The 12,508-nt window shown below is 31.3% G+C and overlaps 1 protein-coding gene across 1 annotated transcript; it reads right to left on the bottom strand.

The window, feature by feature from the left end:
- Positions 1–2,800: 2,800 nt before the first annotated feature.
- Positions 2,801–12,399, bottom strand: LOC141453328 (protein Smaug homolog 2-like). Its single transcript, XM_074126414.1, has 11 exons — positions 12,228–12,399; positions 11,869–12,073; positions 11,252–11,474; positions 10,413–10,477; positions 10,117–10,145; positions 9,485–9,662; positions 9,140–9,357; positions 8,275–8,416; positions 7,362–7,551; positions 7,110–7,218; positions 2,801–5,936 (listed from the first exon to the last, which is right to left on the bottom strand). Exons 2-11 carry the CDS (start codon positions 12,071–12,073, stop codon positions 5,757–5,759), a joined length of 1,539 nt encoding a protein of 512 aa, XP_073982515.1. The 5' UTR covers positions 12,228–12,399; the 3' UTR covers positions 2,801–5,756.
- Positions 12,400–12,508: the final 109 nt, after the last annotated feature.

Below are 12,508 nucleotides of genomic sequence, written 5' to 3'. Positions count from 1 at the left end.
CTAAATTTCTATTGTAAACAAAGGCTTGAACTAGAGGAAAGCTTAGCTTCACCTCTTTTTCAGAAATGCCTTGAGGCAGGCAGAAGCATTTTCCTGCGGAAAAGTCTTCAATAATAGTTTTATTGCAAATGTGGTTAGGTCAGTAGTGCTGAATAATATCGTTGATTTATCTATCTTAACACGCATATTTATTGTATCCCTGATTGGTTTCGAACTTTCCTTCGTATATCCTGTAACATACATAAAATTCATATGAACGTTTCACACCAGGTTCAATTTTGATTATGTAAAGGAATTTCATATTTCGATTTTTTTTTTTTAAATCGTATTTAGGACTGTTTTTCCAAGTTTTAGTGACAAAGTTAAAACTTACATAAAGTACGTTTTTTTAGGTAGCAGCCTAAGACAGCCTATGAACTTTTAAATGTTTTCTGATGTAAGTTAAAACTAATTAGTTAGAGAAGGTAATATTAATGAAACAGACGAATTGATTGATAGTTTTTTCATTTCTTTAATTATAAGATACAAACAGAAACAGTTCAGTCATTATTACAACATCGATATTCAATCAATCAATCAATAATAATAATAACATTTAAGATTATATTAATATATATTTATAGAATATAATAATTATAATTTTTAATGACAAATGTAAAGTAGAACCAGCTATCATTGTACATTGTCTATATAAAACTTAATTTTTTTTAATAATTATAAATTAAAATTATGAAACAGAAACAATGTACCAAATAATAAAAGATTTTTCGGATTTATAATGGAAGGCCTTACAAAATAGCGAAATCGTAATAAATTTTTATACAGGTACTAACAAACATTCGAAAAATAGAGGAAAGCACTATCCCCACTAGGGATTCGCGATGTTATAATTTGTAGCAGTAGCATATTTAAGTACAGACTACGAAGAGACGATCGAATGCAAAATTAGTATCTATAGTTCTGTAGCATCTCCGCAAGATGTTACTTAAGGCAGGAAAACCTTTTTGCTAAACACTTTGCAGATTCTGACAGGTTTAAGAGGAAACGTTCTTTTTTTCATGAATGCGTTGAGTTACTTAGCTTGCGATTTGAGAACTTTGGCAACAAAGAGATCTAAGAAGATAAAGTTCAAAAAGACTGCTTTAAAAAATCCCGAACCTTGTAAAAAGAACATATTTCTTCTACTAGTAGAATTACCATAATGTTTAGAATAATTCTCTGTGGAATAACTTTTAAGGCTGAGATGCATCAGACATTAATTAAGAGTACCTGTATAAATTATTAAATATTCAGGAAATATGTTCCTGGAATATTTACCAATTTTCATTGACTACACTGGTAAAATTATTCAACACTTTTTGTTTTAATTGGTTAAATAAATTTTACTATTTTGTTGCTTTCTCAACTTAATCCTAGTAGGGGAACGTATTGAATTTGTACAAACTTTCGAATTAGAATTTCCATCGGAAGGAATATATTTTGAGCCAATTGCGAAAGCGAAAAAGTGAGTTTATTGGATAATGTTCTGCGTCCACCCAATACATTGGGATCAGTGTACCTCAAAAACGAAAAATAATGAATTCCAAACTAAGATCGTTAATTTAAGTGAATGGAACTTTTTTTTTTGGAGATGTGGTAGGGAGATTATGAAGGGATGAGAATATTTTCAGATAGTTAGGCTATGGTCAATGTGCAAGCCGCGTTAGAGCTCCAGATTAATGGAGGACAAATGTAAGAGAAGACCCAATGATCATGAAGCAATTGGTGACAGAATGATTACGGGATTGGATATGGGAGATTTGGAGATAAACAAGAAGACAAGAAGCTGTATCTCTCCGCGATGGTCTACAACGTTGTCTTACCGGACTTTACGGTGAAAATTCAAATTCGAAGAATCAGCAATACTTCCGCTAATTCTGTACGAGGAAGAGTATAAAAAACATCTACAACCATTATTAAAATTCTTCCTTGGAACTGTAATGTCAAAAAAATATTAGTTTTTTTTAAAGTTATAAATTTTGATGGGAATATACAAAAAAAAATTTCCAATTAAAGTATAAAGATAAAAATTAAAATAAAATAAAAGCAAACAAATACTCCTTGCTATCGATCTTGGTTGCAGCTCCAAGTTACATTGTTTACTTTTATTTTTTTAATTTCTTTTTGTTTTCATAACATCTTAGGGATTTGACAATCTGTACAACAACAAAAAAATGATTGTCATTTTTAAATATATTATTTTCAATATACTAATCAAAGGAAAACAAAATTCTTAAATACGAAAACGAAAAGTTCTAAAATGAACAACAGTGAGTTCTCATTTAACTTTTGATCAGTCTTACTTTTTTCTTCAATTTTTCTGACATCAGCCATTTTAGTAAAAAAAAAAAATCTAAAAAGAAATTTTCAGGCCGGCATCATGTTTTTTGTTTTTAAATAAAATTACATTTATGTTTATTTATTATTCAAAACTTAATATAATTCTTTCGTTCAAACTAAATATTATGAACTAATAAATAGGTTTGCTCCAACTAATTTCGAAACTATATTAGATAATTAATTATTAGAGGTTCCGAGTTTAAAAAAAAAAAAAAGTCTGGTGAGGAATAAAAAAGGCACTTATTTACGGAATGGAGTGGTGTTATTTTATATAGGAACCGAAAAGGGAGTCAAAAAACTTCTAACAACAATTCTCAGGTATTTTTCTATTTACCATTAGACATAGACGGCAAACTATTTTTGAAAAATATGTAAATTTACAATCAATTCTCTTCTATAATAAAAAAGTTTAGACTGGATCTTTTGATTTTTTTTTTTTTATCTAGGAGTAATTCCTACAATTTGAAACCAACATGCGCAAATAAATAAGTTGGCACTTTTCGCTGTTACCTCAAAAGATAGCCAACTATTTATTTTTATTTTTTTGTTTGGAAACCTACAATGAATCAGTTCATAATCACGACCATATTAATAAGCTTAATTTTTAAAAATGCAGCTGTGATAATTCAGTTTTAGAAATACATAACCAAAAATCTTAATGGAACGATTAAATAAGCATTCCAACTAATGATGGAAATTCAAATCAATCACAAACCACTCTCAAATTAATCAATAATAAAACTGGTCAGTCAATGATTGCCCTTGCGCAAATGTTAAATATCAGAAATAAGCTGACTAATAATCAGAAACTATGAGTTGGAACAAACCTTTATGTATTTATATTTAACTACTAATGATTTTTAACACTAAATCTTTCAAAAAATAAACTAAAAATCCTTATTGACAAAGATTTTTTTAGATGGATAGAAATATTCTCCTAGAAAAGATTGTTTCATACTTTATAATAATAGCAAGTACTTCTAAAACCAGTCAAACATTATTAAAAAAAAAAAAAAATCACTATATGAGCCATTTGTTTATTAATTTATCATCAATTTTCTTTAGCTTTAATTTTAAGAAAATTTAACACAAACAGTAGCTTTTCCTTCGAAAAATTAGAAGGCGAATAGAACATGGTCAAATTAGGCATTCCTTTCGTGGATATCGCTGTTGTTGATATTTCAACACAAGTTTTTTTTTTTCAAGACACAGCTAACATTCTTAGGGATGCCAGTATTAATTTGCTGACAGGGAGATGCAGCTGATTTTGTCAGAATCCTGCAGTGTGATTCATTCTGAGTTGATTCAAGTTACCGGTAGGCAAACCCCTTAACGACAGTATTCTGGAGTGGAGAATACCTCTCTTTGTAAAAGGGATTTTTCCAGTCCTAATTTGTACATCTTGTGATAGATATTTTGGGCATTTCAGAACATTTTGTACAGGCAGTCAAAATTCTGGCACTTTCCTGAATGGTTGTGGAAAACTTCGTCTTTTGCAAAACCTTTAAAGTTCGCAGTGGATTATGCTGTACAATACAAAATTTTCCAATTTTTTCAATACTGTGCACCAAATCGTAAGTTGTACAGTACAAGAAATGACCAGAAACAAAATGAACCATACTAAATTATAACTGACAACTAGCTTGCTGTTGGCTACTAATCTACTTCAAAAGGTAGTAAATAATCAACTATTCATGGTTTGATCAAAACTTTTCATTAGCTGAAGCTTTAGACTATGTTTTTATATTATATTATTGTATTAACATTCGCCCGGTTGTCAATGTGTTAATAAAACCCATTTTCTTTACAAAGGGGAAATACTTGAAAAAAAAAAATCTTTAAATGTTTAATAAGTTCTCACGTTAATATTACGGTTTTTTTTTTCCTGAAATGTATTCCATGAGGATGTGTTTTAGTTCAGAAATTGTTTTTAATGAAATTACTTTTCTGGTACAATGCAATAATTTATTCACCTATTTCATTCATTAAAAATGCCAATTTGTTTTTTTTAGTCAACTTATTTAACAAATTTTTTGTTGCTACAATTTTGACTGCACCTTCTAATATCATCGAAAATGTCAATTAAACAATAAGTATTTTTAAATAACAACACGTCCTTTTTTGAATTCATTTATTTCTTTATTTTTTGCTATGACTAAAGAAAATTTAGCAGCTTTACAGTTGGTTAAGATTTAAAAATTGAACAATTTTTTATTTATTTTTAACATCAATATTAGAAAAAAATTTCTCGGCGAACACTATTCGTAAAACTCTAAACTCTAGTTATTATTATTGTTCTATAGAAATCTGCTTTACATTTTACATACTTATATATAAAGGACTACTTTATTTATTTTCAATAACTCAATAAACTTTATAAAAAAGATCTGGGTATCCGTCCATTTTTGTTTTATGCTTTAACATTATATATTTAGATTTTTTTTTTTAAACTCTGCAATAGAATTAAACAGTAGCTTATTTTTTATATAAACTATTCTGACCCCACCTCTTTGCACGCGCCCAATTTACAATAGTCGAATGAGAACAATTTTACTATTAAAAATCTATATTCTGTTAACGAGTTATTTTAAAATTATAGATAACATTCTATAGCTAGTAATCCGTCTGTGGAATTGTAGCGTAACTGAAGCCTTGACATAAATAGTACCTGCAAAGAGAGGCTCTAGGCACCATTTATCATGGTATTCGCAAAAGCTAACAGCAGTCACAATAAAGTTAGATGGGCTCCAAGGGTCATAGTGTGTTTCACAGTTACGAGGTCATTAGATTACCATTATCACGGATTATCTTTACATGCTATGCTAATTCCGGTCAGAACAGGTTTTTAAGCAGGCAATCATTAACCAACGAAGCTTCTGTTTATGTAAGCTTGAGTTTATTCTATTACACACATAAGTTAATTTCAAGGATAAATCATACTGTAAAAAGGATATCAACAATTACATCTAGAATTTTTACTATTTCTTTAATTCTAATAATAAATTATTGACTGTCTGTTTTTCTTATTTAAAAAATATAAAGCTGCGTTATAATTAGGCAAAAAAACTTCTTACTTTTTCTAGTTTCATCTGCAAATTCGTAAGGGCTATTAAAATGTCTAATAGCATAATTTAATTAGGTTCTACGAGAAAGAGAACGAACTGGCAGGAAAAGAACAGTTTCAGTGAACGATTCTTTTTTTTATTATTATTGTAGATAAATGGTTTGTGCATTTCTATTATTATTACTATAATAAAAATTTAATCCACAATGGTTTAAAACAAAAAAACCATCTAATCAAACTAAACACACCAAAAGTCTCGTATTTCACTTGTGCTGTTTTTTTCTTATTGGCCGCAAACTATTTTATTTTCTTACTACACATTATCCGATGGTGATCCTAGCGCGTGTTCAGTCATGCTAAGACAAAGGCTCTCCAGACGAGAATCTATCTCTGTTTCTGCACCATTTCCAATGTCGGCACCACTGCTGACAATTTCCGTACTGCGACTACTTCGAATATCACCGCCCCGACAAACTCCCATTACAGGATCATTCTAAAATTATAGAATTATCTTTATAATATATAATCATATTAAGAAATAATTAATTAATCATATACGACTATTCATAGAATAACCTTTTACGCAAATATAAAAAGGTACGTAATTAATAATTATCCCTAATTGTATGCCACTAAAATAAAACCATTGCTTATCTCAGAACCTCATGTTGTTTGTTAAATTAAAAACGTTTTTACATCTCCAGTCTCCAGTCTAGAGTCCCTTTTTGATTTCTTTGTTCGTTTTTTATTTAATTTCAAAATTTGAAGTCCGCTGCAATGGTCTGAAAATCTGGTATATAGGGAGCCCAATTGACTACTGTAGACAGATGATTTAATAGAAACTTGTCAGTAACAAATAATAAAAATAGAAACTTTAGCTAAATATTGTAACACAAATTCGCTGAATGTAAATGAGGATAATACAAAAATTGTGCCTTTTAGGAAAGGTTTTTAAAAAAATATCAGTCTTTGTATTAAAAGAATGGAAAGTTATTTAGCAGTGAATTGAGCCAGGTGACAAAAAAAGATTCATAACTTTAATATCTCCTTAAACATCTGTTAGAATAAATATATTATATATTGGGTTGCTTTGCTGACGAACAGCTGACGAGAGAGACTGAAAGGTTTTCTCCATAAAAAGAATATTCTATGCTTTCAACAAAAAGATCTTCAACCAATGAGAACGCCAAGAATATGAATCTGAAAGTCAATTGGCCTCTAATTGCAACGCTTTATTTATTGATGCTAGCCCTCTACAAGAATTAGAAAAGAATATATTGCAGCCATTGAAATATGCTTCCACCAGAAAGTTGAGAGGAAACAAAGCGATATTTCCAGTTCGAAGCAGCTTTTCACATAGAACCCAATACTGAATTTATTAAAAGAAGTTGTCTGTTCGAGTAGTTTGAAGGTTTCTTCACTACAAGTTGGTGGAGGCAACTCGATTTTCTAGGAACGTGTTCACAAAGCGAGCGGAAAAGAATCCTTTCGGTGAAAGAAGCACTGCTGAAAAGAAGTCAAGAATTTAACAAAAAACTGAGAACATTAGCAACTTCTTTTACAACTCTCACGACCGTCTCTAGGTAAAAGAAGTGCTTACGCACTTTTTACATTATCAAGTCTTTAAAGCTAATAAGAATGAGTACAAACAAGTTAATAAACTCACTCTACTCTTGAAGAGGTTCAGTGCCGGTTGTGGTCGTGGTGACAAAGATAGAGGAGGAGGTGTCAGTACTACCTTAGAACTCACTGTCCTACCACTGTCCTCGGCACGCCTGAATTTTAAGCACAGAACATGTATGTTTGTCAAAACTATACAAAATTGAAATCTGATTACATCAGATCACAATTTAAGAGACTTCCCTTAAACTTTACTATTTGTAAAAAGGAACTAGTAAATTACAATTGCATTTCATACCTAAGAATCTGCCCTATTTGTAAACACCATGAGTTGATTCTTTTCTTCTGCTGCTGGGAAAAAGCGTCGTGATGCAATGTAGTTTCAAGTAGGCCTAAAAATACCCAAGATGCATGTTCATCTACACCCGGATTACTCGTATTTCCACTACCACCCCATCCTCGGCCGCCGACCATAAGTTGGGTACATACTTGGGTTCATTGTGAAAAAGAAAGCAACACATCATACAACAATTGACATATATTTATCATATTATTTGAGTGTATATTTAATAAGTTTTGATACATTTCAGAAAAGATAACCACTGGAACAAGTAATACTAATACCATAACTTTTTACTTTCTCTTACTCCTTCCAAGCTGAAGTATTGTAATCGGATCAAAGTTATTAAAGTGACATTTCCAAAATGTTTCGATGTCACAAAAATGAAAAAAAAAGTTTGTAGTGCATGGTCTGCATGTTATGTAAATAAAATATCTGAAAAGTCACATAACTTTAACTTGATATTTCGTTTTGCTGCTTCCGATGGTATCATATCGATAGAAATCCATCAAGAGACAGATTTACGCGATTTTCTATAAAATGTTTCCGATTTTCATTGAACTTCGTACACTGCTGCCACATTTAGGGCTGTCACTTTAATTTTATTGAAACACTTTCTCAGAAAAGTTGAATGGGGAGTCTCAGAGAACTGTCCTGTTAAAGCTTCGCTGTAAAGAGCCTTTTTTTATTACGTCACTAACTTAATATCAAGTAACTTTAAAAACACTGTAAGAGTTCTACATTTTTAAGGAACACTGGTTAATCGGAAGGGCGATATTAAGGGGTAGAATATTAAGTTTTTCGGATATAGTACAGTAATATGATTTTTTTTTATTTTGTAAGGAAATGAGCAAAAATAATATTAACTTACTTTTGCCTAATACTCTGGTAAATCTTGATGGGATATCATCGTAGCTAGGGTGTTCTTCTTCATGATAAGCTTTGATTGGTGTTGCTAGAATTTGTTTCAATTCGTCCATTGCAGTAAGTAAATGTCCTCCATTCATTACATCCTGTTCAAATAAAATAATTACAAGTTGATTTGAACCATTAGATCAAATTATTTGTTGATTAGATCAAATTTGTGATAAGATCAAATCAAATGTTCATTATCAACTGCAATTTTCCTTCCCCCTAAATGAGAGAGAAGGGTAATGAAAGTCAATAATTTATTTTCTTCATTATAAATAAGTTTAAATTGAGATCCATCATTTTGAATGAATAATTGGTATGTATGATCAGTAAATTGTTATTTATTTTATTTTTTTAAAGCATTCAAGCAGATTTAATATTTTCATTTATTATTTTAAGAAATAGATTTTTTTTTTTTTTGCGCATCAACAGCTGAGGTTATTAGCGCCCGGAGCTTTTTCCAGTGCACTGCCGGCCTCCGGACAGTGTTCTCTCGTTACAGACAACACTGTCCATCACCGGACAGTGAGCTGTAAGAAGCTCCTAGGAAGAGAAAATCTAAGGGTCAGCTGTTAGATTCGAACCCGGGACCTCCGCGTGGGAGTCCAGTATGCTAACCGCATAGCTAATCCCTTCCCTAAATAGATTTATTATTTTTATTAATAACTAATTTATTTTATTTTGTATAGATTTTTATTTAACTTTATTTTAATTAAGATTGTTTTTTGAAAATGAAAAATACCCTACTCATTTGTACGGCATATGCTTCACAAATTATTTAATAAATAAAACAAAAATCCTGCGCCATAAAGAAAAGTCCTTGCCTGTTCTAGGCTGTCCAAAAGTGTCGCTCTTTCACGAAGTTTTACTATGCTAAGAATGATTTTTCTTCTTGCTCCCTGAGTAACTTGTCCACCACCAATTGTCTCTAATACTGAATCAAAATTTTCTTCAGTCAAAGAAAGTATTTGTTCATAACTAAGCTGGCACAGTAAGTGCCAATATTTATGCAGACGTAATGATTTTAGCCAATTCTTAACATCTGAAATCACAATAAAAAATAAATAAATAAAAAATATTCCAATAAAATAAAAGTTATAAATGAAGGCATTTTTTTAAAAAAATAAAAAATAAAATATGTAATTTGTTTAAAATAATTTTTTCTAGACCTCTCATATGAGGAGTAAGATCACCAGCTAAATCGAGGTGGGTTTCAGATCCACTGCCAGAGGACGCTTGAGATGACTGCGGTGAGAGAGGAGGTGGCACAGCCGGTTGTTCTGATGATAGAGAAAATCTGCGCGCTTTACCAGGTATACTTCCACCACCAACAGAGGATAGGTCATCCTGCAGAATACTGGTGATTATTTGAATATTTAAAAAAGTAGAACATATATAGCAGTACAAAACAAATCCGCCAAAGAGAACTTAAACTTCAAGAAGAGATGTTAAGATAGGATCTATATGAAAGCAAAAAATATGATTAAACACACTACAGATGTGCACTAGTAAACAATATGAAAAGTATTAAGTTCTCAGCTTGGTTGCTTTCTTCCAATCCAATCGATTTTCCATTTTCACCCTTTTTCAGAAATCGGTTCATCAGAATGGTAGGGAAATTTGACTTCACGTTTATAAAGCTTTTGTCATATTGCTAGGTCCAGCAGTGTGTAGATAGTGGCAACAAGTCACACATCATATACGAGTACATCGATTTTTAGCAATTTAAGAGGTGAATTAAACATGAAAACATGCTAAGTGTACCAAGCATTAAATTAAGAGATTTACAAACTTATCTAACCTGTGATGACCATTCAGTGTTCGGAGTTACTGAAACAAAACGAGAAAAAGAAAATATAATTACTGTTCTAACAAAAGAGATTACTATTCTAGACACAAAAAAAGTAAAAATGAAAGTTGATCATTCAACGTATTAAACGTGATATTTACTCATTCTATATTCTAGTTAATTTGCTTTATATTGTAAAGTTCAGCAGAGATGTTTCCATTAATTTTCGTAGAAAATATCAAATTAATTATTTGTTTAAGAAAAAGCAAGACGGTCTAAACAATAAGATTAAATATAGTAATACCAACCGGGAGGCTTACTAGTCCCAGCCATAATTTTCTCTCCTAAACTGCGTCGCCAAGGTTCAAAAATTCTAAAAATAAAATCATTTTACATCATTTAAAAAAATAAAATTGGACAACTTTAAGTACATTAGTTGAAAATGAGTTGGTCATACTGGAGTAAAAATTATAATATCGAGCATATCCTCATTTATGAGTATAATTTTTTTTAATAACACGGATCTTACAGATATCGAGAAAAACTAAGTCAAGAATAGGAGAAAACGGCATTTTCAAAAACTGTTCTTGTTCTTGTTGTTACCTTTTTTTAAACAACGTAGCGCGATGAATCGATTTTCATGAATGAGGTGTCATTCGATTTAGAATTCCTTAAAGAAGAAGCTTTCTTCAGAAAGCTAGGCGTCCTTGAGGGTGTATCTTGACCTAATAACATACAATGATATCCCGAAGTCTCTTAAAGGCTCTGCTGAAGTAACTGACGAGCAACTACTCGTACATGGCTTTAACTAATCCCGCAGGCAAACTCAAGCTTATCACCGCATATGAACACACACAAAAAAGGGCAGCTGAGAGCCTCTTGCATTCAAGGTGCTAACATTAAGCTTTGGAACCCGCAGCGATCTTGATTTGACTATCTATCCATTCCCTCACAAATTAGATCTTAAGTTCCTTTTTTAAAAAAAAAATCATTAAAATTTTATTGACCATCCAGAACAAGTTTAGTTTGCCATCCCACAAAATAAACACTAACCCTACGCTTGTTACGAAATTCGAAAAAGTTATTTTGCATTTTCCTCTTATAAAGAATGATTTTAAAAATAAGCAAACATCCTAAAAGCAACTACCTTCTATCATCTCTTAGAGCTGGATGGATAAGGACATAAGAAAGTAATTGTCTTGCTTCTTCCACAAGGGTGCCGGTTTCCATAGAATATGCCAAGAGTGCAGGTACTAGTGCCAAATAGATGGCTCGAGTTTCAGAATTTCCAGGTCTTAGCAGAGGCAGGTGAATAAGAGTTTGAGTCATAGCTACCTCTTCAGTTTCTGATAAAAGACCACTCACAAAGCCTGTAAGTTAGAACGATAGTATTAGTACATTTCAAAGATTTTTTTTTATTAATTGAAATTTGCATTACTGTTTGTCAGCGAGGCAATGCTTAGATAAAAAAAAAGAAACTATTAAGCCTTTAAATGTCATAACAATCATTTATTAAAGTTGATTTTTTTTTTCAAGTGATTTAATGATTACAAATGCACCAATTAATTTGAAGTAAACTTTGCGAAAAGAGATTAAGATTTTTTTTAAAAGTCAAACCAACTTAGCTATGTTAAAACTTAGATAATCTCCTTTATCCGGTTATTGATAAGGTGATCTTTTATCAAGAGCATCACAAAATGACAACAGGAACTACAGTACAATGTTACGAACTACGATAGAAAATTTATCAAAAGTACTATTTGCCTGGATTATTTGCTTCCTGCTCTCGAAGAGCGAGCTCTGCACATTCAGTTAGGCTGTGTTCAAGGGCTATAGATACAAATCGAGCTTGAGTCGGGGCAAGTCGTGTTAACATTTTAAACAATGCTACAGTCTGACCACTTTCGCTCCACTGGTCAAACCACATCACCATGGTGTTTAGCTGAGCTTGGAACATTGCCATAGTCATCTAAAAAACAATTCTTAATTTATGACCCAATAAAAAAAGAGTACACTATTTGCAAAAGCTCCTTGCAACTAAAACACCACACACATGCCTTTATTAACGCCGCAGGTTTTTTAATCATTAATCAGATCACGTAACATTTACAAACAAAACTTACTTCTGTAATTGAACTTAGACCACCAAGGGACAAGAAGGACGAGCTACATTTTTAAAAGGAAGTAATGAATTAAGAAATACACTTCTTTATTTTAGGAAATCATCAACTTTTTACGAATCACTACATTTCAAATAAACGTATTATTGTAAATGACACCCACCACTAAGAACAACAGGATAAGGGAAAGATAAGGGTGGCTGGATTGGAGGTGCATTAGCAAACAAACAATTCGTTTATTGTATTCTTTCAACTATATTATTTAATAATAAATCATTAACAGA

The sequence above is a fragment of the Rhodnius prolixus genome, unplaced genomic scaffold (assembly GCF_049639745.1).
Source record: "Rhodnius prolixus isolate KJV_2025 unplaced genomic scaffold, Rpr scaffold_3, whole genome shotgun sequence".
Lineage (NCBI taxonomy): Eukaryota > Metazoa > Arthropoda > Insecta > Hemiptera > Reduviidae > Rhodnius > Rhodnius prolixus.
This window is presented reverse-complemented; position numbering and strand designations above follow the sequence as displayed.